The sequence below is a fragment of the Rhipicephalus microplus genome, chromosome 6 (genome assembly GCF_043290135.1).
Source record: "Rhipicephalus microplus isolate Deutch F79 chromosome 6, USDA_Rmic, whole genome shotgun sequence".
Lineage (NCBI taxonomy): Eukaryota > Metazoa > Arthropoda > Arachnida > Ixodida > Ixodidae > Rhipicephalus > Rhipicephalus microplus.
The window spans coordinates 56,332,882-56,360,616 of record NC_134705.1 but is presented as its reverse complement, the minus strand read 5'-3'; the positions used below and the strand labels follow the sequence as shown (position 1 = coordinate 56,360,616).

The 27,735-nt window shown below is 42.8% G+C and overlaps 1 protein-coding gene across 1 annotated transcript in view; it reads right to left on the bottom strand.

Annotated features, from left to right (window-relative positions):
* LOC142764775 (glucose dehydrogenase [FAD, quinone]-like) overlaps nt 1-27,735 on the bottom strand; it is a 73,086-nt gene that overhangs the window by 35,356 nt on the left and 9,995 nt on the right. Inside the window, exons 2-7 of the mRNA XM_075865298.1 lie at nt 26,939-27,141; nt 18,339-18,528; nt 17,287-17,418; nt 15,193-15,320; nt 6,295-6,462; nt 3,817-3,961 (exon numbers count right to left, since the gene is read on the bottom strand). Of these exons, the coding sequence (XP_075721413.1) occupies nt 3,817-3,961; nt 6,295-6,462; nt 15,193-15,320; nt 17,287-17,418; nt 18,339-18,528; nt 26,939-27,141 (966 nt within the window). The remainder of the gene's footprint in view (nt 1-3,816; nt 3,962-6,294; nt 6,463-15,192; nt 15,321-17,286; nt 17,419-18,338; nt 18,529-26,938; nt 27,142-27,735) is intronic.

Below are 27,735 nucleotides of genomic sequence, written 5' to 3'. Positions count from 1 at the left end.
CTTGGAATTTGTTGACAAACTTGCCTTGTTAGGCTTGATGCCGGGAAAAAAAATCGCGTTAATATAAAAGATAAAGTGTTTTAGAACAGCAAAAGTACAAGGCGTCACACAATGCTAATAGCGTAACGAGTGGGCCCTCCAACGCTCCAACCCAGTACAAAAGTTTGTTTTTGATCAACTAATTACTGTGGCGCCCGCACACTTCATGTATGATTCTTCATCGTCATGAGCCACCGCGTGAGCAATTGGCACAAAATTTCTTGCAAGTGTTTAGCAAATACAACACTTCTTGAAGAGTTAGGAGAAATACCATAGCGAGTGCTAGTCTACAACACAGAAAGCACTAATATTATTGCCGCGACGAGCACCGAACAAGTGTGCTTGCAGTAGTTAACCAATGAGTGTCCAAATAAAGGCTCTTAAAGGCAGCTCTTATAGCTTCCGCTCTGATTTTGCTGCGCCTTCCCCCAGGCCTGACGTTTTCTTATTTCGCGATAGTGGTTACGGACACCAGCTGTGGCGGCGCACAAGTATAGTAATGTTGATCAGCCTTTGAAGAAAACAGCGGTTTGTGATACCCATGGAGACTCTGTAAGTACTTTTATTGAGAAAGGGTCACAGACACGAACTATTAGAATGAAGTAATGAGACAGATAGGAATGTTGTGGTGTAGATAATAGTTGCGTGTTTACCGGCATTTTTCAAGAGAAAAGGTTATAACAGGGCCATTTCACTTGCACTTACTTATACAGAAAGACACATCAAGGTTTACGTTTACGAGCGTTAAACTTAAGTACGACGCCATGTGCAATGAAACTATTTGTGATGGGTGTAACCTTATTATGGGCAAGGAGAAAGCAGATTGGGCGAGAGAACACATTAGCGTTAAGAATATCTTAGTCAAGTTAAAAATGCAGTGAGAAGGCGAGATAACTGGTGGCCAGCGTGAAGGCCAGTGCGAGAACGGGGGGCAGAAATTAAACGGGCAGATTAGATTCATAAGTCTTCGGGGTTAACATCGGCGCAGTATGCACAAGACTGGGCTGATTGGAGAAACATCGGAGTGGCATGTAACTTAAAATTATGATCCTGCTGCTCGTGATGGGGTTGACGGCGACCACCTAATCATGAAGCTAGAATGCGCATGTTTGATCACATGATTATCAGGAGGCTGCCAACATTTTAAATAACCGTATCGTTAATGCGACAAAAAGTGTGCCAAGAGACCAATCAGGTTTTGCCCTTAGCGCTTTTAGGGAAATTAAGTGCGCTTAGGTATTAATCATTCCTTCATATATGTCACATGCCCTCGCGTGCCTTGGAATTCCGGAGGAAAGTGGAGTACACGAGTGCTACAATAAGAATAATACTAATGCATTGGCGAACACCTACAATAATATTTAAAGTCTGACTTCTGAATATTGTACAATTTCAGCTCGTGAGCTGGTATATTGTGAAGAGGCATAAGTTATTAGTAACACAGAAATTTACTAGTTTTCACCCCAACTTGTTGATTTAACGCCAATATTTCGATTAGGAAAGTTTAGCCGTGGATATCACAAGGTGGATCTACCTGGAACGAATTCCCGAGATGCCACAGGTCTCGATTCATTGACTGATTGACTGACTTGATTTGTGAGGTTAAACGGCCCAAAACTACTTTATGAATATGAGAGACGTTGTGGTGGAGGGCTCCGAGAATGTCAACCATCGGGGGTTCTTTAACGTTCACCTAAATATGAGCACACAGGCCTACAGCAGTTTCGCCTCAATCAAAAGTGTCGCCACCGCTGCCGGGATTCAATCCCGCGACCTGCGGTTCAGCATCCGAGTGCCTTAGCCACTATAGACCACCGCGTTGGGGCCCACTATTCTCGAGATATTATTTTCGAATATCATAGACAAACGCCTTCTCATTCAAACTTTTCCCTTAACAAAACGTCCTTCCTTGTATTAAGCGCATGTTGAGTGATTACATGATTCAACACCGCTTCATACAAACCTGGACCAGCCGATTGTAGTCGCCTGTCCAAATTGTGAAAAACAAAAGAAAGACATGGCGCAATCGCCAATTTTTGCGTGGTCTATGGCTTGCTCAACAAGGTCACACGTTGGGACAGCTATCTCTAGCCTCGTATAGACGACGCCACGACTACCACCATCAACGATCTAGTTTTCGTCTGTTCGTAGAACCTCCTGCTGTTCGGCTACTCGCAATTCTAATTGCTAAACTTGACCACTACTGGACAGCCTTCGCTAAACCCAATGACTAATAGGAATTCATTGACACATCATTAAGGCTGTGCAACGCTCTTCTAACATTTGGACGCTTGATCGATATATACTTCGCGGCTTCAAGTGGCAGACTAACCTACCCTACCTGAATGGTACTATGATCTTTTCAGACAAATTTGAGATAAATATATACACGAAAGGTCAATGTTAGAGTCACTAGCTTCAGCTCGAATAGCCTTGGTGCAAGAAAGCGGTTTATTCTGGTTCCTGTGTTCGTCCGAGATGGCGCACTTCCAGATCCCTAGACACTTCGTGCTATTGCTTCATTTCCGGAACTAACAATGAAATGCGTTCGCAGCTACCTGTGCTTTTCGTTTTATTTTTATGTTTCATTCGCAGCTTCCCCACAATGAAAGTGCCTCTGACAGATTCAGGTTTGCTAAATAATGTTTTATTAGTATGAAGCTAATATAATGGACATTGTAAATACGATTATAGTGAGTGATTTCAAATTTATTATGGCTATAAACAGGCAGTGCTAATCAGCATATTGTAATAAATTTGTCTAAAGATAGCAATGTGTGACTAATTTGGTCATAAAGTGTTGTAACTGAATTTTTAAGGTGTATTGCCCAGCCACATAACTAATCAACCAGGCGTGCTCATTTGAGTAGTAAACAGACGATGAAACGATGAACAGGTCAGGCGTAAACAGTGCAGCGTGCTTGAATACGCAAGCCGACCATAATTAAAGGCATCGCCACATCGATTACCTAGGGCCGTGATGTCAGCAGTCCAGCGGAAAGTAATCTCACTTGATATTGTACTGATAACTTTTTTGGGTACCTAGTGCTGACAAAAGACGCTCTAAATTGAGTCTAGATAGCACGTACCACTAAAAATATTGTTAGTAAAAGTTTGACACAATTCTTGCATGAGGTCACTTTACCACTCAGCTTAACGACAAATGAAAGAAGGTACCTCGGGTAGAAAACACCACCCAACTTCATCCACCACCCTGGACGTGGCACAGAGTTTTAGCGTGGCTATGGCACACAGCATTGCCGGAGAAATGGGTTCGACATTTTTGTGCTCAAAGTGCTTTCAGGAGGGGGTGTAGCAAGAGCTCGGAAGACTCTAGGTTTCACCGATTCGGGCCTTCCTTCATGTTTGTTAGGGTCTTCTGTACTCAGATAGAATGTGAGGCTTTTTTGTAAGAATATAAAGCCTAACCAATTATTTAATGGCAAGGCAAAAGGGTTGTTTATTGTAACTAAAACAGAAATTAACCGATTAGGCTGTCTTGAAATTGAACGGATTTTTTACAGGAAACAATTCAGAATTCTTTGAAATAATATTAGTCAAGGACATGCTTTAGGTAAATGAGGAAGCCAGCAGACAGCAAAGATATTTAAAAGAGTAGAAGCGTCATTGCAGTTCTTGTACTGTGCTACCTGTGAGATGAGGACATGTGGCAACGAATGAAGGAATGGTTAACCACAGACGGTTACTTATAGCACATTGCGTCCTCTAATAACGTTATTGTAAACGAAGTTCTAGTGTTATCCAGTAACTGTTTACCGGTTTTGAAAAGAGCAAACTCGGTGACTGCGGTGACAGTTTGCGGCCACACTTCCACGTCCTTCGTTGTGGTAGCCGCCACGCCAAGAATCAACAGGTGGTCCTGGAGGTTATGGCCCACCGGCAGGTCCGCCACTACGTGAACCTGCGCTTTTAGAGGATGTTTTTCTTGAACAGGAACCCAAAGATTATACAGCAATACTATCAGTTCACCTTGTTGGCAAATCTTCATCTTAACGATACTTGCCCAAGAACTCTAGGTAAAAAACTTGCAACGCAAGAACGAACGCAAGTCATTCTGTTCGTTTTTGGGTAACCCCAGATGGTCGAAATTTCCTATGCCCTCCACTTTGGCGTCTCTCATAACCATATGGCAATTTTGTGACGTTCAACCCCACATATCAATCAATCAATCGTTTTGGGGTTACTCGTCTTCGTATCCGCGTTCTTCCGCAAGTAATTTTGCGGAGAACTCTAATGAAATGTACCTGTCTGCACACTTGCTTAGCATTTGCTAACGTGAGTAAAATAAAGTGCCACTTTTGCCACAGCTGGGGGCCATTCGCTAGTGTTGGTAAGATGAATATTATCGACCATACTTCGCCGGCGTTTCCAAAATAATAGCCAGTCGGGGCAAAGTACAGAGAACAGTTACCCGCATATATGTGAAGTTAACGGATGCTTCAGAATATTGAAGCTTTTGAATGAATGTGGTTTTCGGGTGCATTTAGTGATAGAAAATCTATAATATAAACAAACTTTCAAATACCCAACAATTCACTTGAAGGAAAAGCAACAGCCTTCTGAGAATGACAGCCTTCTGAGCGCGTAGCCTTTTGAGAGCGTAGCTCCAATGCGCAGCAAATTAATTACTGAAAGCCGTTTTTCAAGACTACTTTACCTTTTCTATGGGGTGAAATTCCAGTAAAGAGTTACTCATATTTCGTTCCTACGAAACTGCTTTGCAGGTAAGATTAGTTTAAATCATTCTGTATGTGTTAAGCGTCTTAGTACGAGAACAATGCGGCGCAGTCACAATCGCTTGCACGAATCTTCGCTCGAACAAAAGCATTTCGCTACAATTTCTTTCATCGTTAGGTTCCGGATGGGAATTATTTACCTATTAGCACGCTTAGCTCCGACAACTTTGGCCCTTATACGCAATGCCATATTTTGGAAATCTAGCGCTCTTCATTCTTGTCACGGCTACTTACTTTTTTCTCACCCCAAGCACGTTTGCCCCTTCGCATCGGTGGCTCTATCTATAAAATGAATTCAAAACTAGTTTTCGTCATACGCGACTTTGTTTTTTGTTCAAATAATGCATTACTTGCATATTTACCTTTGCACTGAACGTAAAGCCCTTTCAACTTAGCCAAATTGTTGGCTTCCAGTATTTCAAACAATAAATAGATATGCAGTGTGACAGCAACTTTGTTCAAAACATGGCATGAACTCTCAGGTCAAGGCCGAAACGACCGCATAAAAAAGGGAAGCTATGCCTTCTGAAAACTGTTATACATGTGGAAAAACGCCTGAATTGGAAAATTTAGTTCAGCACCACATCGCGATTACCGAATATTTTTCTGTTTCAGGAGTTCTGTTTTTTCAGGGTAACAAGTAGTGTACGAAGTGAAAAATATTTAGGCAGATTGATGAGAGCGGTCAGCCCTGAAGAACAAACAACTTCTTGGTTTCGAGGTAAATGTTCAATATGTTTCTGACCTTGAGGTTAAGCACTCTTTTTCTGCGCTTTGCTTAGGGATAAGAAATGGTCCCCATATAAACAAGCAGGACTCTATGCTGGTTAGCAATCTCACTTTTCCTTCATTCAATTGAAACACTCCTTATTTCACAACTTAAAAATTTTCAGGGGCGTTGCTGCTGAAATTTTTAGGAATTTCTTTTCCACCTGCTATGAATAGGAAATGGCCTCCTTTCTGACCTCATTTGTGAATCGACTTCATTTGTGCAAATTACCTCATTTCTATGCATCGCAACAGCGACACTCCTATAGAAAGCAAACTCAATATAACAGCTGACTCTTTGGACAGTTCACCAAGAGTTTCCTGGCAAGTTCCCACAATTCCACAGAGAAATCAGACCTACAATAAAATAGAGTCACGGACGAAACTTGGTTGTTTATTTTGAGTTAGAGAAAAGATAGCACTCTTAAGTCCTTCAATCTAACTTTAAAAGCTTTGGTAGCCAAAAAGTTCTGACAAGAAAACGAGTTTAGTGCATATTGCCCTAATACGCCATGTTTTACAAAAGCGAATGAATTTGGTCTACTAAACTAAATTTGACTACTGCAAAGTTTAGAACTGTGTGTGATAAAATAATAACTTGACCATAGCTAAAATATGCAGCTCATATTATGATATCACAACGCAAGTGTAGACAAGACAGGTGTACATTTAGGGAATAAGGAATTGTTTCTATATTTAGGAAAATACTTTCTTGTCCGTTATTACGTACGCCCAGCTTGTGAAGGTCATCTTTCGGGCCGACACCGGACAAGAGTAGGAGCTGTGTGCTTCCGATTGTTCCGCCAGAGAGAATCACCTCCCGCTTAGCCTTTACCGTCTTCTCTTTGCCATCTTTAATGAATTTCACGCCAACAGCACGTTTCTCGTCGAACACAACCTGCAAGTTGGGATGAAAAATGTTAATAAGAGCGTACTCAGCTGCTTTTTTTAGAGCTAGCTAAGTGGTTTATCAGATACCCAGAAAATTTACGCTTAACCAGTGACCTCCAAGCTACATCGGTCGAAAACTTTCATGTCTGCTGGGAGGATGTGGCCACGAAACAGAAACCATCAGTGTTATAGCTTTGCGGTATGAATAAATGGCGAGCAGGGTCTACTATTGCACGTGGCACTTTGTAACGTCACGGCGCCATCTTACCAAGAAGAAATCTTGCCATGAAAGGATTTCACTCAAATTCCTCTAAGTGCTCGTGTGATCAAAACTGAAACGTCGAATAGTTTTCTACACCATCCCGTTTGTTTTGGCGAGTCAAATAATGCATAGTAAGACTGTGAAAGTGCACACTGGTCGACACTTCGCGTGTGAAGGTTACATATCTCTGGCTCAGTAGCAGCTCGCTGTGATGGGCAAGCTCCTATCAGAAGAGAGTCACTCGCTATCTCCAGACCACTCTGTTTGAAAAGCGCACGCTTTTATCACCTCACTCCATATTTGAAGTTTGAGCACTTTCGTTCGATCAGGCAAAAAAAAAAAAAACAACGTTCTGCTTTTCATACTTAAGCAATGCTTCTCGTAACGTTTATGCTCATGCTGTCTCAAGGATCGTTCAAAAGTTTCATAATAAATCAATTTCCTTTATTTTCCACCGAAAGTAAGGCTTTTAGTGCGTTGAATTATCCCTTGCCTCCGCACGAAAAGTGCCCTTCGTTTTCGTCCCACCGCGGTGTTCTACTGGCTAGGGTACTCGGTTACTGACCCGCAGATAGCGGGATCGAATCCCGGCAGCGGCAGCTGCATTGCCGATGGATGCGCAAATGCTGTAGGCCCGTGTGCTTAGAATTGGTTGCACGTCAAAGAACCCCAGGTGGTCATACTTTCCGGAGTCCTGCACTACGGCGTCTCTCATATTCGTATGGTGGTTTTGGGACGTTCAAACCCACATATCAATCAATTACTTGTTTGTCCATCAGTTCGTACTTGGTCAAAAAGAAGGCTGGTCACTCACGGTGATGTTAACCGCATAGGTTAAACAAGCTTCCAAAATTGAAAGGGTTGCTGTGACGCTTTATAGCATGGTCAAAAACGCTGCCTATCGGTAGCAAAGACTCGCGAGAACATGTGAGCCGAATAACAGAGCACACACAGCACGTGGCCTCTAACTCACCATAAATTCTCAAGTTCAGCTGAGACCTGCTTTCTTTTCTGTCAACAAAATGACCGAATAAGCTCAGAAATCAATTGTCACAGCCGTTCTTTCAGCCATTGACTGATTTTTGCATGACGCGCTCGGTCGTTACGGAAAGCTTCGCGGGAGTTCAGAACTTGTCCACGCGGAGCGCACGATCGTGGTAAAAAAGTGACATATTCGAAGTAAAAAAAAAAGACACAAAGTGCTCAAGAATACGAGGCCCGCTTTATTAATGCTTCCGTCTTTTCGAGAGAAGAGAGAATGCTATGGCAGCGTGCGACAAATCTTAGCAACTTAGATTGTGCTGCAAGGATTCTAAACATTTTTGCGTAGTGAAGTCGTTAATCATTAAAATCATTTAGTCATTTTATTTGGTGGCTACTTGAAAAAGTGTTAAAGCGTCCCCATTAAGTACTGGATGGTGGTTGTCCCAGTAAGGGAAGAACATGAACAGTTTAAATCTATTGTAGGTATATTGTGCCAGGACCAAATTGCTGAGGTAGTAACAATATACAGTTGTCACGAAATGAACACGGATCTATATGTGTTTCATGAGAAGAAAATACGTACGAAAAAGAAAAAAATCAGTTACATATGCTAACAAGATGGAAAGATTACATAGGTTCATGGAGGTATTGTTTCGAGGTAAGTTCAATGCTTTCTATCTTTAGAGGCTGTCTCTAATACCAGATGCAACTACTCTTTTTTCTCAAAGCACGTGCAAATAACAGTCGCATCAGTCCAACGGACCTAGCAAACACATTTTAAAGAACTGTCGCTCGGTGTACTGTTGAATTTTAGGGGCGGAGCTCCTTATAACGGCACCCGTTCATCCCTCGCAGCCGTTGTAGTATGTACAAGTATAACATTTTCACCTCCAATGTGGTGCCGGTGAGAGATTTCCCCTGTGCGTTGTTGAACAATAAAAAATAGTCCTCAATGTACATGCTAATGGCTGCTAATGGGGAATGAGAGACAAGCGCATTCGGCTTTTAGTTAACGCGCACGCTGCTATCTACATTAGCAGCCATTGACATCTACATTGAGCACTATCTGACAAGAAAGGGTTGCTGCGTAATACTCGCTGGGTGTAACCTCCTTAGTTTTAAAGATGTTTAGTGAGCGTTTAGCCGCAGTGCCATGAACACAATGAACTAGTATATACCATGAACTCAAGGTGGTTAAAGGTGGGAAGTAGATACAAAGCGCAAGTCGTAAGAAAGTAAAAGCTGAATTTTCCTGTCTCTCATTTCCCATTAGCAGCCATTGCCATGTGCATTGAGCACTATCTGACAGGAAAAGGTTGCTATCTGATACTCGCTAGGCGTAGCCTGCTTCGTTTTAGAATGGTTTAGCGAACGTTGGGCCGCAGTGCCATGAATACAGTGAACTAGTATATACCATGAACTCGAGGTGGTTAAAGGTGGGAAGTAGACCCGAAGCGCAAGCCGTAAGAAAGTGTGCGTGTGCCACCTCTTGTTTAGTCCTTGGAATGTCCGCTGGATGGCGGTGCTTCTATATGGGAAATATATGATGAAGAGATGCGAGATGGTGGTACTCGGAGTGTTGAATAGATGGACTAACGGACACACAGACAGATGCATAAATGGACGCATGAACGGACGCAGGGGCAGATGCATGGACGAACGCAGAGACGGACGCACGAACAGACGCACGCGCGGACGGGCGGATGGACGCAGAGACGGTCACACGGGTGGACGCATGGACGGATGGAAGCAGGAACGAATGGACGAATGAATGCTTCGTTGCACTCTCCATGATTCACTCCGTGGATATGCGGCCAATTTGTTTAGCTTAGTGACATACAAGGATTGTTTCACTAACTCTTTCTGTATTTTTTTCTAAACTAGGATGTTCTCTCTGCAAATTTTGTGAACTAATATCTCACATGTTTCTTTTGCTGCCAAATTCTAATCGGCAATGAACTCACATAGCTCTATAGGTTGAGAGAAAGACTTGAGAAGAATTGTTATGCCAAAATTTAGGTTCGAATTATTCGATAGCGTGTGCCTACTGCTGTAAAACAAGGGCCCATTAGGTAAATTTTGTTTCAAATTCATTTTTCTGAACTCTTTTATTTGTATGGAATAACACTCCTGAAAACATTCTCCAAACATCTTCAGAGTACTTTACACTCTCGTCACCGCTACAACGCGTTTACGGAGAGTGTTGCCTTTACAAGATACCCGGAATAAAATAAAATATTGTTTTGAAATGCGACCTTCAGTTGTACCACTGGTTGTTGTGAAAATAATATTACAATTTGCACTAACTCTAATTCGAGGAGGAACAGCGCCAGAGACAGCCATGAAGTTTTGGGCGAATATGGTGATATAGTTTCGCTGTAAAAACAAATAACCTCAGAAATAACAGATTGGCCTTCTCGAAAAATTGTAATCTCACTCCATAGAATGTAGTGTAAGGCTATAGCCTTATATATGACTTTGTTCCTTCTGATAAAATTTTTCTATATTTATTTATTTATTTATTTGAATACTTTCCATGCCCGAAGGCTTTACAGAATGGAGTGGGGTTATAGAACAAAAGTAAGCGAAATGTTACAATTGCTGCAAAATGAAGAGTTTGAAGTTTGCAGGGTCGATGAGGGATGCGATGGAAGCGGAAAGGCAGTTCCAGTCTTTGCTTGTTCTTTGAATGAAAGAATCACTGTAGTGGTTTGTTCGGTAAAATGGCACACCTACTTCAAACCAATGTTCGAAACGAGGTGAAATGTAAGAGGGGAAAGAGAGAAGGCTCTCTTTTAAAGATGGATTGTAATGATAAATTTGATGAAAAAGAGAAAGATGAGAGAATTTTCGACGGATCGATAAGTCGGTTAGGTTCAGAGATTTTTTATGGCTGTGATGCTGGCATGACGGGAATAATTGTGCAAAATGAAACGGGCTGCGCGATTTTGAACGGCTTCTAGAGTGAGAGATAGGGTTACTTGACCGGGATCTCAGATGGCGCATGCGTATTCCAGTTTAGGGCGTACTAACGTTTCGTAAAGGTTTAGTTTCACTGACATAGGTACGGAAAAAAAGTTTCTTCGCAAATATCTGAGCATGCGGTTAGCATTATTAGTGACGTATTCGACGTGTTTCTGCCAGGATAGATTGTTAGTAATGCTAAGCCCAAGATATTTATACGAGTGCACTGAGGATAAGGGAGCATCATTAAGAAGATACATGCAAGTGTTAGAAGCTGAAGTTTTTTGAGATACACGCATGCTTTTACATTTGGTTGAATTAAGTTTCATCCGCCAGTCACGACACCAAAGAGACACGTTATCTACACTGTAAGCAAAAACTATCCGAGTTTGGGGTTTTTGCGGCTCATGACCTCTGAAAACTCTCTTGCGTTTAAAATTACTACCTCGTGTAGGAGTAAAAGATGGTACATGACATAGTTTTACCACCACCTCTCAGGCAAGTAGTAAAAGGATGTCAAAATCTAGTTTTACCACTTAGGGAGTTTTCAGTCACGTGATTTTTAACCTGCGTTTCAGAGTTTATTACCACGTGACTGCAAGGTGCAGCTGCTTCGGTGGCTTTTGCCCCATTGTGACGCTCTCCTGAAGGTACGCGAGGACCACAGTTTTTTTTTTTTTTTGGCATCGCCGTGCCTCGGGACTGACATCGAGTCAACGCACTTTCACTGGAACTGGGGGCAGCATAAGCACAACAAGCGTGAACAGCATTCTGTGAACGAAAAAGAAAAAAAGACGGGGGGGGGGGGGGGTCTCAAAAGAAGAAAAAAAAAAGAAAGAAAACCTGCTCAGGAAACTTGTCCTGCATATTTTCGCAAATTGTTGGCTTTTGCTCGGCGGTGGTGCCTTGGAGACAGACGGTGCAATAAGCTCGGTATCTGTGTGTCTGGTTGGGCTGATGGATTTCACGTGTTTCCTACATCGTCAAACGACCGTGCGCTTCCGAACGCCTCCGAACCTGCACGTCGCGGATATCTCGCTTCCGAGCCGAATCGCGAATATCTGCCAGTGGTAACAAAATCAATCTGGTGTCATCGTCCGTGCTTGCCTACTGGAGAAGCAATAAGCAAAATGCTTCACTCTGTCGTCGGCACCGAGCCGCGGCCGCCAGTGACCAGTGGGAGTGTGTCGCCGGGGCAGGTGAAAGAAGCATCGATTATGTTTTGTTCCACAGTAGGCGATGTCTGCATGAGTAAAGTGCTGCCCGAATTGCCCACCTCATGCACCAACTGCTCTCAAACATGTAGCGCAAAGCCTATACGAGGCAGACGGGACCAACAAACGGCTGCCGGTGAGCACGAAGAAAACCCGGACGGTGGCATTTACACCGCCCCGTCCCCGTAAGATAGTGGCCACGTGTTCATTTGTGTCTGGAACGACGACGAAATTCGCACAGGATATGTGTTCTGTGATCGCCAGCTGTGTGTCATCGGATAGCCGTGCTCCTCAAAAAGGCCTAGTGCGCCGTCGGTAAGAAGCTTGTGTGCAGGCGTGCACCGCTCCTCTACGCCCGTTGTGATGAATACGTGCTGCTACTGTGTTTGTGCACCGTCGCTCAATGAAAATCATTGAGCTACCATAGTTTGTGCGTACTTAGGTATATTTTATGGACTTGTGCATCAGCAGTGCTAACACGCGTGGGGCCATGAGCCCGGTGTGCCAAGTAATTATTGGATACTCAAAAAGGTGAGATGGGTAGATTTACAATAAAAGGTCGGTGTGACATTTAGTGTCCCGCAGCCCACCTTATGTTTACGCTTGCACCTTCAACTGTTCTTTTTTATCGATGCAGAAAAAGAGCTCTTTTACTGGTCCTACAGGGCCGGTCAGAAAGTCGTGCCTATATATATATACCGGACTGTCAAAGAGTAGTTGAGCAACGCATGCAGTCTGTTCTAGTGGTGTATTATTCTGCATTTGTTGTGTGTGCGTGTTTGTCTGTATGTGAATCTATGTGTCACCAATTCTGCCGTTCAATAAATTCAATCAGTTCTGCTATTCAATAAATTTATCGTCTCTGGGCGAATGCACCCGTCAATTTTAATTTTTTTACCACCAGAAATAACTCCCAGTAATAGCCTCAAAAACCTTGTGAAGGTAGTAAAAATTTACTCCCTCTATACTTGCTGAAAACCTCACTTGGGTAAATATTTACTACTCTCCCTACGTTCAAAAACTCAGTTAGCACGAGAGTAAATTTTTACCTCGGTAGTAGGTGGTAAAAAAAACCCAGGAAAGGTAGTGCGCTAGAGGACAAATGGTTTACCCAGTTTTTGAGGTTATTTTAGGTCATTTTCGTTTAGTGTGTAGGTCATTCTGAAGTCTGATAGAAGCAGTTGGGTTAGTGATTTTGGAATACAGCACACAATAATCAGCAAATAATTTAATGTTTGAAAACTTAACACAATTAGGAAGGTCGTTTATATAAATCAAAAATAACAATGGACCTAACACAGAGCACTGCGGCACCCCTGATGTTACGGCAGAGGTATCGGAAGAATAGTTGTTCGCAGTCACATATTGCGACCTGTTAGAGAGAAATGACTTAATCCAGCCTAGCACATTAGGGTCAAGGTTCAATTGATTTATTTTAACGAGGAGAAGTTCTTGAGGAACGGTATCGAATGCCTTATGAAAATCAATAAAAATGCAATGAGTGTCGTAACCTTCGTCAGAGTTGGCAAATAGATCGTTAGTGAAAGATACTAGTTGGGTTTCGCATGAAAATGTTCTCCTGAAGCCATGTTGGGAAGGATGAAAAAAGGAATTTGTTTCAAGGAACTCCATTAAATGAGAGAAAATAATATGTTCGAGTAGCGTACAGAAAATGCTTGTGAGAGATATTGGTCGATAGTTTTCTGGAAGATGCGGGTTACCTGACTTATAGACGGGAACCACCTTTCCGGAATTCCAATCAGCGGGTAGCGATGAACACTGTAATGACTGATAAAAAAGCTTTGCAAGGACACTGAATGAATACACTTCTGTTAATTTCAACATTTTAGAGCAAATTTCATCGGGGCCTGCAGAAGAAGACATTTTTAAACCCTGAATTAGGCTTGTTAAGACAACCGAGCCAACAAAAATAGGTACCATGGGCGGAAAATTGGCATGGGTACATGGGGATAGAATGAAGGGGCTGTTGTTTGAAACACTGAAAAAAAAGCATTATTTGGAATCGTGCAGCATTGGTCAGGTGGTACTACCAGGTCAGAACATGTTAATTGAATAATAAATCGAGATTCACCTCTCATTATGCTCCAGAATTTGCGGGGATTAGTCTGAAGAAGAGCGGACAGTGTGGAATTGAAAATGTTGTTTTTGCGTTGCTAACAGCGTCGTTATATTCTTTGTTTATGCTATAGTACTCAGACCAACGGCTGGGGAGGTTAGAACGTTTAGCGCTTCGGAACAGACGCTTCTTTTTGTCGCGGAGTCGGCGTAAAGTGGAACCAAACCAAGGCGAGCGAGGTTTAGTGCAAATCCTTCTGGTGGGTACATGTTCGTTGAGCAAAAATAATTTGTTTTTGAAAAGCAACCAGTTATCATTGACAGATCGTTCTTCATAGTTAGTTATGAATTCCTCAGTAAAACGTTCCATTTCTGCTGTAATTTAGTGCTGTATTCGCACGCGAATAATCCCTAATAATTTTGAAAACCTTAGATCTCGAGGGGCGGTGAGCTTGCGCTGTGAAATGTAGTAACATGTGAACGCTTAGTCCATCGAGATAAGTTATCGAAGAAATGAGATCAGGTGAAGTTGTAAGTACGAGGTCTAGAGTGTTAGAACAGGTTGATGTTGACCGCGTGGGCTCAAGAACAAGCTGAGTGAGGTTAAAGTCCGTACACAAATTCAAAAATTCTATATTTTCTGTTAAGTTTTGTTTTACGCTAACGGAGTCGGCACGCCATACAATACCGGGAAAATTGAAATCGCCCATAAAAATCAAGGGGGAATTGGGATAGCGTACAATCAGCAGATTCAGAACATAAATTGTAAGAGGTTTATTAAAGATCACATAACTGGAGGGTCAGTATAAACCCAACATGGACACATGAACACGTGTTGGCATTGCCTTTTAGAGCCAGAGGTACACCGGAATAATACACGTGTAGAAAATTTATTGACCCCGGGGGTATTAATGCCCTTAAATCAGTAATATTTTCCACCAGCAGTTCTATAAATACTGAAAGTAATCATTAACTATGCCACATAAAAAGGCGTCGAAAACGCGTGAATTTTGCAAGAGGCATCAGAATTGCATGGGGCTGTAGTGTACTATTGGTCACCTAAAATTGCGACTGGATCGCACGTATTCACATTCACCTAGACGTAACAATTACCACTTGTCCTCATCCCTCTCCTTTGGACCACTGTTTGTTGCTGCGTTGTCTTTCCCCACTAATTTTTTAACTAGCACTAACTTGAGCATTAAATCACAGTTCATTTGCGGCTCTGCGGTCATACCATCGTGGCTCTGCTCCGCAGCGATATGTGCAGGTTTCTTGCTCTTTTCTTGTGCACTGGCCTGATGAAGCTCTTGGCGGCGCTCCAGCGGCGACTTTCGAACATGTTAGCCTGCACAGGTGAAAAGCCTGCGCATATTTTGCCAATGCATATCTGTTTAGGTTGTCATGTATTGTCACACGTGCGCGTCTTTACAGTTTCTTAATTTTTTCACATAGGTGAACAAATACTCCAATCAGTATGAATAATCACCAATGTAACGTTTTTCCAATTACAATTTACAGTGCGATGGCAAACGCTAGAAAACTGTACGGCGATTATCGTTCTTCTGTCACTGCGGCGTTCAACAAAATGCCGACGATGCCATTGTTCAAGGTGATCATGCTGGGCTTCCCTGGCAGGAGCAAAATCATGTGAGGGAGACTAGCAAACTAGGTCTGCAACATTGCGCTACATTCACTACGCTTTTTCAACTTACTGCTTGTTACAGCACTTTATACACACACACTGCGTTTCCTCTGGACCCTTCCCCGATAATTATATAACACTCGCCCCATCACACGTCGCAATGTCACGCCTTGAAGCACCCACGAGTGGCTAGGGCAGGGGCATTCACTGCTGTCAAGCTTACAACCATTATTATAAAGGTCTATCGCACTAACCGATCAATGTTTCTTCATCTGGACATGTCAAACAGCCACCAACTGCAAAACTAAGATCTCCCGAATACGGAATAAAAAAACGGTGGGTAAGTGGTGGGGAAGGCAGGGTTCACGCGAAAAATTTCACACCGTCTTCCCTGATTCCGCTCTCAGTCCTACTAACTAAAGCTACCACAAGCACCTACCTCTCAATGAATAATAATTGATTATGAACGTAAGTCGCCAGAATGGACATGTATCACTCAGCGTCAACGTAGCCGCTTTCACGTCAAACAATGATATAGCTGCCAAACATGAAATTACATTGGTCAAACTCACTTCAACGAATGTACAGTAGTCATTCGACTACTTCTGTAGAAATAAGTTCAATTTTCGTTGTATAGATGACTTTAAGGTTTCAAGCATTGTGCCCCAAAAAAACTTCCGGTCAACTGATTTACCAACACGTAACATCGAAACTAAAAAGATGTTTTCATATTTTTTCAAGGGTAAAAAAGGTCTCCTAATAGTTTTTTTTAATAAAATTAACGTGCGTAATGTTCAAGGCATTTTATTGTATTTTATATCACTTGTAGTTTTTATGAATATATTTTGAGAAATAAGGAAAAGAAGTGTAAAAAATCTGTTGGCTCTTTTTCATTACTATTCTGGCCTATTTATACACATAACAAAACTGGTTGTCGTTAAAGGCCTTTGTTTGTGATCAGTGAAAAGTCTATACACAGTGCTACGACGGCAGTATGAACCTTTTTTTTCTTTTGTTTATGGTTTTTTCCCTCTCTGTCGCTGTCTTTCTCTTTCCTCTTCTCTTCCTTTCCGCGCAAAGTTTTATAAAGAGGCGAGTAAGCAAGATGTACCATTATTTCCGAAGAAGGCCAGACTCTGGCCATAACTGTCGAAATGAATACTTCTGTTGTTACTGTTCTGACGGAAGACCTTCTTCAATGTTTACAACGCAAGGAGCATTCTTGGCACCATGTCTGTATATAAATGTATCTGTGTGTCGCTAGCTAAACACTCCGACGAAAACGCTGGACATACCTCGGTGGCCTAACGTGCCCAGCTGCATAGGTGGCAGCTGTGTTCTCTACAATCATTTACATGCAACACGACAGCCTACCAAATCGATGGCTTTCGACATTCGTTCCTGTTACTCAGTGGCACTCGACGCATAGGTATGAATTGTTGCACAGTCGATCGATCTTCATGTATCTGTGAAGGACAGGCCCACAGCCACGAATATTTTCAATGAGGGAGGGTGTCATTTGTTGAAGGCCTTGGTAAACCTCTATTTTCATTATTCATTGCTATTGAAACAACTCCCTCAATCCCCGTGGTAAGGGGGAGTGGGGCTTGTATACCGGCCTGGTGAAATACAATAGCTGTTCTGCCCATTATGCTGCTCGCAGCTTTTGCTCATTGGAAGGCTTACCGGTCTGTTCTTTGGCGTTGTAGTCGACAACTTTGTAGCCTAACTCTTCGCCGGCTTTCAAAAAAGCAGGTTGAAGCTCTGTTTTGGTTACAGGAATTGTTATTGGTAGCTCTCCCTTGAAACCTCGATACTCTGAAAATCATACGCAGAAAAAGAAACCTTTACACTTAAGAAAATAAAAACACTATTTATAACGTTGCAGATATTCATTCGTTACATTCAATGTGCATCAGCACAATTGAAACAAGAACGCACTAAAGTTACTGCAATTAGTTAAATTCACGGTATATAACAAGCAAAAACTCAGTACGGTTGAGTATACAATCACTCTTCATGAGGGCAGGACTGAGGTGATGAAAAATATTCTATCTTGTGCTGATAATTAACGATACATGAAACTTGTGTGAATAATCTCTTCTTCTGTGCCGAGCAACCTCCTAACAATCTTTGAAACATTTGGTACAGACTCAGTAAACCTGGTTCTCTCTGTAGGACATAATTAGCCTCGATCAGAAAGTCGTTAGAAAAAATGAAGAGTGTGATGGTGAGGAGTGACCTCTTCTAGCCTTCTCAAACTTCTTTCTATCGCAATAGCAATAAAAGTTTTTCAACTAAGCCAGAAAGACCAGATTTGTCGCTTGTCAAACTCATAAGGATTTGGCTGACAAAACATGTGAATGCTGGTCGTTTTATCATTTTTACAATATTTTCTATATATGCACGTTGAATAGGAAAACTTAAAATCCTTCATTATATTTGAACTGTGGGTCTGGAAAAATGCGCTTACATCTCTAGAAACCTCAGTATGAACGTGAGATATAAAATTCTTGTTCCACATTGACCATATTTTTGAAACGTCTGAAGCAAACTACATTCTACTTTTTCACTTTCTTCATTTCATATTTAGAACCCCTGCGTAAAATGTTGAGAGCTACGCGATAGCCCTGGTATTGTAGGCATACAAACGTTAGCATATGTGCTCGCCTGGTGATGTTCTGAAGGGGGACAAGGAAATTTCGCAGTAGCCTCATAGCAATGTCAATGGTGCCTACCGCCGTTGGCATTGGGCCCCTTGTAGTTCTCGAACTTCTTGAAGTACGGAAGCACGTCCTTGTATGACCAACCTGTGGCGCCATGTCGTCGCTCCCATTCGTCGAAGTCCCTCTTGTTACCACGCACGAATAACATATAGTTGATCACGCTCGAGCCGCCGAGAGCCTTACCACGCGCCATGTCACACCTCTGCGTTGTAAAATGCAAAGTTTAAACGTAATTTTCACTCATACGGAAGAAGTGTGATAGAACCAGACATGTTATGTCTTAAAGCATATGCAGAAATGCTCTCGAACCGTGTCTCATAGATACTCCCGAACGCCGTGGTTTCATTCTAGCACTTAGCGAAGTCACATAAAGTAGTTGTTTGATCTTGGATCTGGGCAATGTTCATTACCAAGTGAAAATTCTCTAAACAGTACTTAGTAACTAAATTATAAATGCTCGCTGTTGGAAAAATACGTACAACATTAACTTTAAAGACAGGGTACCAGAGAATACACAGAAACACGTACACAAAAAGAAGGCGATAAGCTAGGACGAACGCCAGAGTTTCATTTGTCCTTTAATTAAAATTACGAAGCTGCACAATACTTCTCGCCCATGTGCAATCCGTCCTGTTCCATCGAACGTGGCAATTAAAACGTATTCTCTGCTGCCAGTTAGACTAATTTGACGTAAGAAAAAACGACTTTTCGCTGACACCCACTGTTATTTTTAAAAGTTTACAATATCAACGCTTCTAAAGTCTGCCGCCAATATCTAGTCTTTCACCTACCTAAATCGGCCGTGCGATCAAAAATTGGCGTATACCCAATTTTTATTTTATGCAAGCGCGGCATTGAACAGCAGATTTTCTTAGCCAGCTTTTCTTATTTTAACGAGGAAAACCTTAGTGTGAGCCGTATCAAGTTGAAGCCAATGAACCACTGTTTTTACAGATCGGCTAACCTTTAACGGAATATTAAATTGCCCACCAGGATCAATGCTAAGTAACTGCGAGTTTCGCGCACCATTCTAGAACCAGATTTTTTTGGACAATTGACAGCTTAGAGTATTTATTTAACATAGCGCATCGGAGATCGGTTGGTGTATTCGGTGTACCGGCATAATCGGTAAATTATTCTTCTGTTGGGCTGCATGTGCCTAGTTATATATTAATGTGCAAGTTAGTGCTCAGCAGCTGGACTAAAGCAACCAATCCTGGTCTAGCGAGGATGTGAATTACCAGCTTGGCTTACCTGCATGAGGTCGCAGCCAATACCTACTTATGCTAATATTGTGATAGCAAATAAATGGGCAGTCATGGCGGGTTTTCGCTGTCGCCACCGCCGTCATTCACGTATATGTATATGTATATAAAGGGCAGAATGCGCTATCCTCCTCTTTCTGTGGAGCGAACATCGCCATTCGAGTCAAAGGTCGTCTGCTTGCGCACTTATCTCACGAACAAACAAGGGGAAGGGCTTCTATGGTAGCCGCGCTATTGCGGCAACGGTCAGCGCGTGGCTCTTTCCTCCACAGCAGGAGGTATTTTCTACGGGCTTCTCTCTCAAGCCGAAAAAACGGTGCCAAAAGTGTACCTGGAGCGGCCTTCCACACATGCGCTCTACAAATAACAAACAGCCGCCAGCGTCGACACTCCAGGTATAGCACTTCATGCCAGACCAGCATGCACTGCCCAGAGAAGGAACTTCTCACCAACGCCGTACCTATGCACGAGCATTGTTGTGGTCATTTACTGTAGCCACGCTGCGAAAAATGTGGTTACCTAGCAAGCACGCGCTTTCTACAATAAATATTTTTCCTAATGATGCTAGCCTTGCTTCAAAAAATATTCAGATATGTTGCTACTGCATTCATTGCTTCGCCCTTTTGGTGAAACTGTGGCTTTCTTTTTTATCAGCACGCGGGCCTTCTTCAATATCTGGCTGGAACTCACGTCACACTTAAGTTCAAGCCACAATATCCTAAATTGGTATTATGTGTATGCACCACCTCAGGAGACAAACGGAGCACTATACGAGGTTGATTGGCGACACATGGCAGACACCTCTGCCTTCAGTGTGCACAGACAGGCTGAGTATGATGGTGATCCTAATAATAAGGCTTATGACAAGCTCACCGGAGAACCTAGATGTCTGCTCTCGTCTAAAGTTATAAAAAGGAACTAGCAGAGTACCTGATGAGCTAGCAATCTACTCCTTTCTCAGTCGACTGTAATGATGATTTCCTCCTTCAAGCTCTGTGCACCAGCCGTGTAGTTGTACTGCATCTGGCATCAGTGCACCATTGGCCGAACGACAATGCGATATGATTACTTCGTCATACAGTAACATATTCTGTAACATATTCTTAACATACAGTAACATATTCTGTCTTGACTTAAGATTCTAACATGATCATCATGCCACCTGTGGTCAAATCACATTTGAACTATTTGTATTGACACCGATGCTCTTTTTAGGATTTCTCGATGCATATAGGTGCTTCTTTTAATAGTGACATTGCGCGGGGTTGTAGTGCTATCTTTTGTTCAGTGCTCATAGCTCTTCATGACATTGTTACGGAAGCTGTCTTGCAGCACAAAAATTCGGCAGATCCCCCGTCCTTGAGAATTGACGTTATGCGAAGCATGCGGTGGGAAGGTGACCGTGTTTTAAATTTTTTATTCAGCGACACATCATGAAATTACACTAAACATATGTACGAATTTTGTACACGTAGATATATGTTGAAGAGTTGCAAATGTTTATACAACCAGTTGTTTGCGTTTGCGCAACGTTGACAACTGGGACATGCGTATTAGATTACCAGAAGATGATATGAAGCGCTGATGCTCGCGAGGATACTGGCCCTACACCCTGCTACATAAATTAACTTCAGCGCATGACAACGAACAACAACTAACGTTAACCCGACGTGGCAGCTGTATCAAAGGAGTGGATATGTAATGTTTATAAAATTGGTTAGGCAGCACTGCAACCACTACCGACGTTTCACAAAGAATAGCATCTATAAAAAATGGCAGATCCCACCTACAGTAGGAATCGAGAATATGCGAAGCACGAATGAAAAATGTTGATATGCCACTTTAAAATCAGCACAACGTTACGCGGTGGAGGTAAATATTGCGGTCATGATTACCATGTTTGGATGTTTCGTTTACCTTCGTCATCTATTCACGTCCCATGATACTAAATTTAGTATATGTGGAGTTATCGAAACGGCTGCAAGCACGATATGAGCATGACATGTTGTCATGTTCCTACATGACACTTATGTAAGAATGATCGTGTTTGCACCAGTCATATATTTCGTCATCCATCGACGTCAAATAACACCAAATTTGGTATATGTGGATCGTACAAAGCGGCGGCGAGCACATCATGAAGGGCCATATTTACTCTATTGCAGCACTAACGCGTGCGCATGCAGGGCACAGCGACGCTACGTTAGCAAAGCGTGAGCACTCTATTGTCTGACGTAAGGCGCGACCGGCGTCTGTCGGTGCAGCCCGACGGCAACCGACGTGACATGCGACATGCCTGACTTGATTTCGCACCGATTTGTTACCCGGACAACACTGCGTCTCTCTCTTTTTGTGACGGAGGAAGCCAGACACGCTAAAACGCGCATGCGTCAACACAACGTAGCGCGCCGCGTGCGTGTGTGTATATGGAAGGACCGGCACCTGGCGTGGCATGCTGGCGTGACGCGACAAAAAGAACACCGGCGAGCAAGCGCACCGTGACATGTCAAAATGTATTGGCGCCTTGAGTGTGGCATGTAGTCATGTTCTCTCATGACACGCATCTCATGATTATCATGTTTGTGCCAGTCACATACCTTCGTCATTCATTGACGTCACGTATTAAAAAAATGGCATATGTGACGCTTGCAAAATGGCCGCGAGCACATCATCAGTGTGGCATGTAGTCCTAATGTTACATGACACGCATGTCATGATTTTCTAGTTACGGGCTGTCACTTGTGTTCGCCAAGCAATCTTGCCATACCATAACAGTTTTTTATCATGCCATGTCAACGAAACCACCGCAAGAGCTGCAGGACCATGACATTTATATCATGACATTTATGGCATCCATGCCACGATTTTTATGTTATGACTAGTCAACTTTATTCTTCCCGCAGTCATGTTATGCCATGTCAAATTTGGCATCGATAACTCTATCGAAACTGCCAGGAGAGCTAAAAGTCGTAGACGGCTAGATAGGTAGATACGCTCAAAGTCGCTGAATTTCGATAAGAAAAACTTCGCATTAAAAAAATGAGCATGTCTACGGAAATCTTCGACATGTGCTTATAAGTTGGTATGCCCACACGTACATCCCTCACTAGAATCGGACAATATAGACACGTAGCATCCAGTCCTACATTCACCGCTAACCGTAGCGTGAAACTGGCCGCCTCATACATGGCCACCTCGGCACTGTGATGATTGCAAGAGAAAGCTTCTGCTGGCCGAAAACCATCTGGTCTCTTTATCACCGAATCTGTAAAGTGAATAGGAGTAGCAGACAGACAGTGGCATAAACGCTTGTGCATCATGCCGAAACGACTGAGCTTTTGCTTAATGGGTAACTACCAACCTTCATCAGTAAATTTTATCCATCTTTTATCTAAAATTACGTGGTCACGAGGTCCAACACAGTCCGAGATTCAGTGACTAGAACTAAATGTGCGGTCAGGCAAATGACAGAGCGAAACCGCTGCCTTGTTCTGGAAAAATCACTTCGAGGTGAGAAACACAGGGCTAGTCTGAAATGAAGACCAGTTTGGCACCATGAAATAGGGGAGGTATGCTACTGCGTTAGGTGCTGGTGGGTGTTATCTATACCAGCGCACCAGTCGTCTCAGACATTCGTGAATGAAGCGTCATGAAACATTGATTTTTTTTTTCTAGATAATTATAAGTATGATGCGCTGACACATTATTCGCCTAACTTAGCACGAGATTTACCTCAGCTACCTCAAAAACACGTTTATGTCGAAGCAAAGAGAAAAGTATGGGGGCTTCAGCAATAAGTACAGTCAATTTCGAGGCTCCAAATAAGCTACAGAAGCTATGCAGGTGCTGGAACCCCCCTGCTCCCAAAGGACGCGGCTGCAAGAAAATGACATAACCCATCGCGTGCCGAGCAAGAAAGTGCTACTGACTCTCCTTAACGTGTGCGAGATAATACGTACAGCAGATCGTGGTGGTGCTTAAAGAACAGACTTAGAGAGCACCAACACAACGTCAAGATGGTGGGAATGGTTTGCTAACCACGAGCAGGTCCTGGTGTTCAGCTGTTCATGATGAGCCTTTGAATGAGCGTCGAAATGAAAGCAAGGGCCTGTTTATTGAATATGCTACCATGCAAACGCTATTCAAATATTTTGATGACGTACCATCATCGCCATTACTTCAAAAATTATTACCAATGATACACCTGTGCACGTGTACACGTCTGAGTGCAATTCATTTTCATTGATACCTTTTAAATGCGGAGCATATTTTAACGAACTTCGGTGACTTTGAGCGTATCCACCCATCCATCCATCTATTCATCCATCCATTCATCCATCCATCTATCCATCCACCTGTCCGTCCGTCCGTTCGTCTGTCCGTTCGTCCGTCCTTCCATCCACCCACCCATCCATCCATCCATCCATCCATCCATCCAGCCAGCCAGCCAGCCAGCCAGCCAGCCAGCCAGCAAGCCAGCCAATCGCCTACGTTTGAGTGCACTCGTGGGGTCACCCCGAGTGCACCCAAACGAGTGCACCCGAACTTGGTGCGAATCATAATTAGCATGAGATGGTAACATGGTTGGACAAATATGACGCGCTCGTCTAGACATGAATAATGTCACAGTCCCGTAGTGTACTTTGTCAAACACATCCCGCCAGACATTGGCACATACCCACAGGCAGGTATGCGCCAGCGGTATACGGGTATGTGCCACTGGTGATTGAACGTTAGTATCTACCCAGGATTGACGAGTACACACATAGGCAATTTTAACTCGTGAGCGTTAAGAAATACCCGACACTGGTAGCGTCGACCCGATGAATGCCAAGATAAAATGTCGAGGTCTAACCTGAAATGGAACCTGAACAATCTGCGTGGCAATGAAGCATTTTACTTAAGAACTATGCCAGGTCTTGGAAATAATTTTAAATATACGCTAATCTTCGTGAATCTTCCATAGCGGTTGCAGTGCTGCCTACCCAATTTTAAAAAAAACATAACACATGTAGTCTTTATATACAGCCTTCACATTGATTGATTGATTTGTGGGGCTTAACGTCCCAAAACCACCATTTGATTATGAGAGACGCCATAGTGGAGGGCTCCGGAAATTTTGACCACCTGGAATTCTTTAACGTGCACCCAAATCTGAGTATACGGGCCTACAACATTTCCGCCTCCATCGGAAATGCAGCCGCCGCAGCCGGAATCGAACCCGCGACCTCCGGGTCAGCAGCCGAGTACCTTAGCCACTAGACCACCGCGGCGGGGCCACAGCCTTCACATTGGACTAACGTAAATTGTGGTTAGTTGCCATGCGCCCAAGTTGCTTTATCTAGCAGTGTCCAAGGCCAGCATCCTCGCGAGCATCAGCGCTTCATGTCAGCTTCTCGTGTTGGTAATACGCTTGCTTCACTTGGCATCGTTGCGAGAGTGCAAACAACTGGTTATATATACATCTGCAATTACTCAACATATGCCTGTGCGTGCGACATTTGTTCATATATTTAGCGTCATTTTATGACGTGTCACCCAATATAAAATTTCAACATGGTCACCTTCCTTCCGCATGCTTCGCTAACATCAATTCCCAGGTACGTGAGATCTGTGGAATTTTCGTACTCTGCTTAATGAACGTTTTTTTTCTGTAAGATGCCGCTTGTGGGTGTGTTGCATCTGGCTCACCTGGTTCAGTTGTGTGCTTACCGAATATGTGACAGCAACGCGGCCTAGTATCTAAGCTTGCTGAGTTTTTCTTAACTTCAATGATGCTTACGAAGTGCTTCCTCCAAAAAATAAAACATCTTTTTTCAGGACCAAGGTTGTAGACATTGCCACAAATATGATTTGCTTGCTTTTTTTGTACGGTTCATATTCGGGGTACATTGTTTTACATCTAAATCTGCCTGAGGTAAAAAAAAACTGTATGCCTTTTTTTACTAGTATACTTCTCCAAATTAGATACTGCACATTCCGTTTATTGGAACGGTTTTGCAAGGAAGAACTATCGAAAAATAAGTGCTAGAAAAGTTTTCACAAAGCTATCTCAGAATGAGATCAGCATTGTTATCCATATTGTGGTGGTGTAGTGAGCAGTTCAAGTAAAATATACTGCAAAAATCAAGATAGGAGTGAAGTATACTTCTGAACAGGGTAACCCATTGTAGCAGCTCCGGTTCTAGTCAAAATGTATGTTTCAAACATTGGAAGACTTACATGGCTGAACTACTTGATGTAGCGTTTACAGAATGCAAAACAAAGCCAATCATTGGACGCGATTTCTTCTATTGTTAAATGCAACCTTTGAGCCAAGCGGATAATAACGCAGCATTATCTCGCAATTATTATCGAAATCTGTAATACCAAATGAATGAAAAACCGATACCAATTAGTAAGCTGTTGATGCCAATATTTTGCATAGGTTTTACGAAATACATTGGTGTCACCATTAAAAAAGTACCTATTCGAAAAACTAGCTTGTCATTTGGTTCCTACACTTAAGTAAAGTGCTTTTAAAACAATCTGGTGTAACAACACACAGAGCGGGCCTAATGTTAGATTTTATGTCTGAAGCAAACAGGGTTGGCAGGAAACTTCTTAAGTTCACACAAAAGTGAGCGTCGATTTTACATCGAGGAACGCCTTCGCATGATCAAGGACATAGCGATAGAGAAATGCTCTGAACTGAAGCGATCTTCTTCAGTGAAGGAAAAAAATTGGTATTTCCACAAAGCTTACATGAAAATATATACCATCGTGTTGGGAAAAAATAAACAGTGTGCGCAAAGCTGGTCATGTAAGATGGAAACACATGCTAAAACTCAAAGACGATAACAGTGAGTGAGATGGGGTGGGGGTGAATACATTACCGAAGGTATAGCTTGTTGGAGGACTTCTAAACAACTTGAACAATATGTAATAATGAAGTCCCAGTGATAGCACATATCTTCAATACTGCTATTAGTTCAGCATTGCCAGGTGGTTATACTAACGAATGCCGTAAAAGCTTCTCATATATGATAAATGACTCAGTTGAGTTGATTAGAAGTTATCTGCATTTGTATTATTTGTCATATATGAGTATTAGCAATACCTGATTGTTTACTTTGGAATAAAAAAATCTTACGTCTAATACACTCTATTTCCCTGATAATATTTTTGCACGAACCTATGATAGGTTGCTGTAAGGCAAAATTGTTTAGTGAGGGCTACAGGCTCTATAAGCTACAGGCTCTATAAGCTGTAAACTCTTCAAATTGCGATGCGTTGGAGCATAGTGCTCCTACAACACAGTACTGTAACCATATGTGAACTGTGTCATGCGATTGGAAAGTTACCCACGCGTTCATTCATGCCTAAGCATCCATGCTGCTGTGGTTCGGTGCGATATTCCCAATCAAACTGCCCATGGTGGTGCAGCAAAGCAAACAGCGGTATGTCCGTGGCCGCATTCTCGACACCACCGGCCTCAATTAGAAGAACAGTCCTGTTCGGATCAGCTGACAGCCTGTTCGCTAGCACACACCCCGCTGTGCCGGCGCCCACTGTAAGGTATAAGAAAAGAGGCATCATATAATCACTGCAGTAGGATCACTATAGTTTCTACAACATTTACACGCAATAAAACAGCAATAGTTCTCAAAGGTCTAAGCGTCGACCTTCTTGTGCTGTTAAGTGGTGCACTTTGTTAAAATGGTGGCAGTGAGAGCGCGAAATCGCTGATTAGAATAACAAAAACTTGCGGGACGCTCGAAGACCCTAGGTGTGAGACAAGTCTTTAATGCCGACTAAGTCAACCACGGCAGGCTTTCACGCTCTTTCAACCACATCAAGAAGAACACTCTTCCGGAAAAACGACACAACGGACGCCAATATGTCAGGTACGATGTGCGAAACCTTAAAATGGCACGAGCCCGTGTCATTTTTGCTAGACACTTCTCCCCTCTAGCCTTTCGCTTCCATTCAAGTGAGACTGAAACGCAGGTGGCGCAGAGGAGTGCCGACACGTCTGTTTCTGCTCTCACTTCTTAACGCAATTTCGGCCATCTTTTCGACAATTAGCACTACGTTTTTGGACTTTTGTGAACGTCCCGTCAGTGCTCTTTACGAGGATTTTTTTTTCACCACCATCTTGTGAT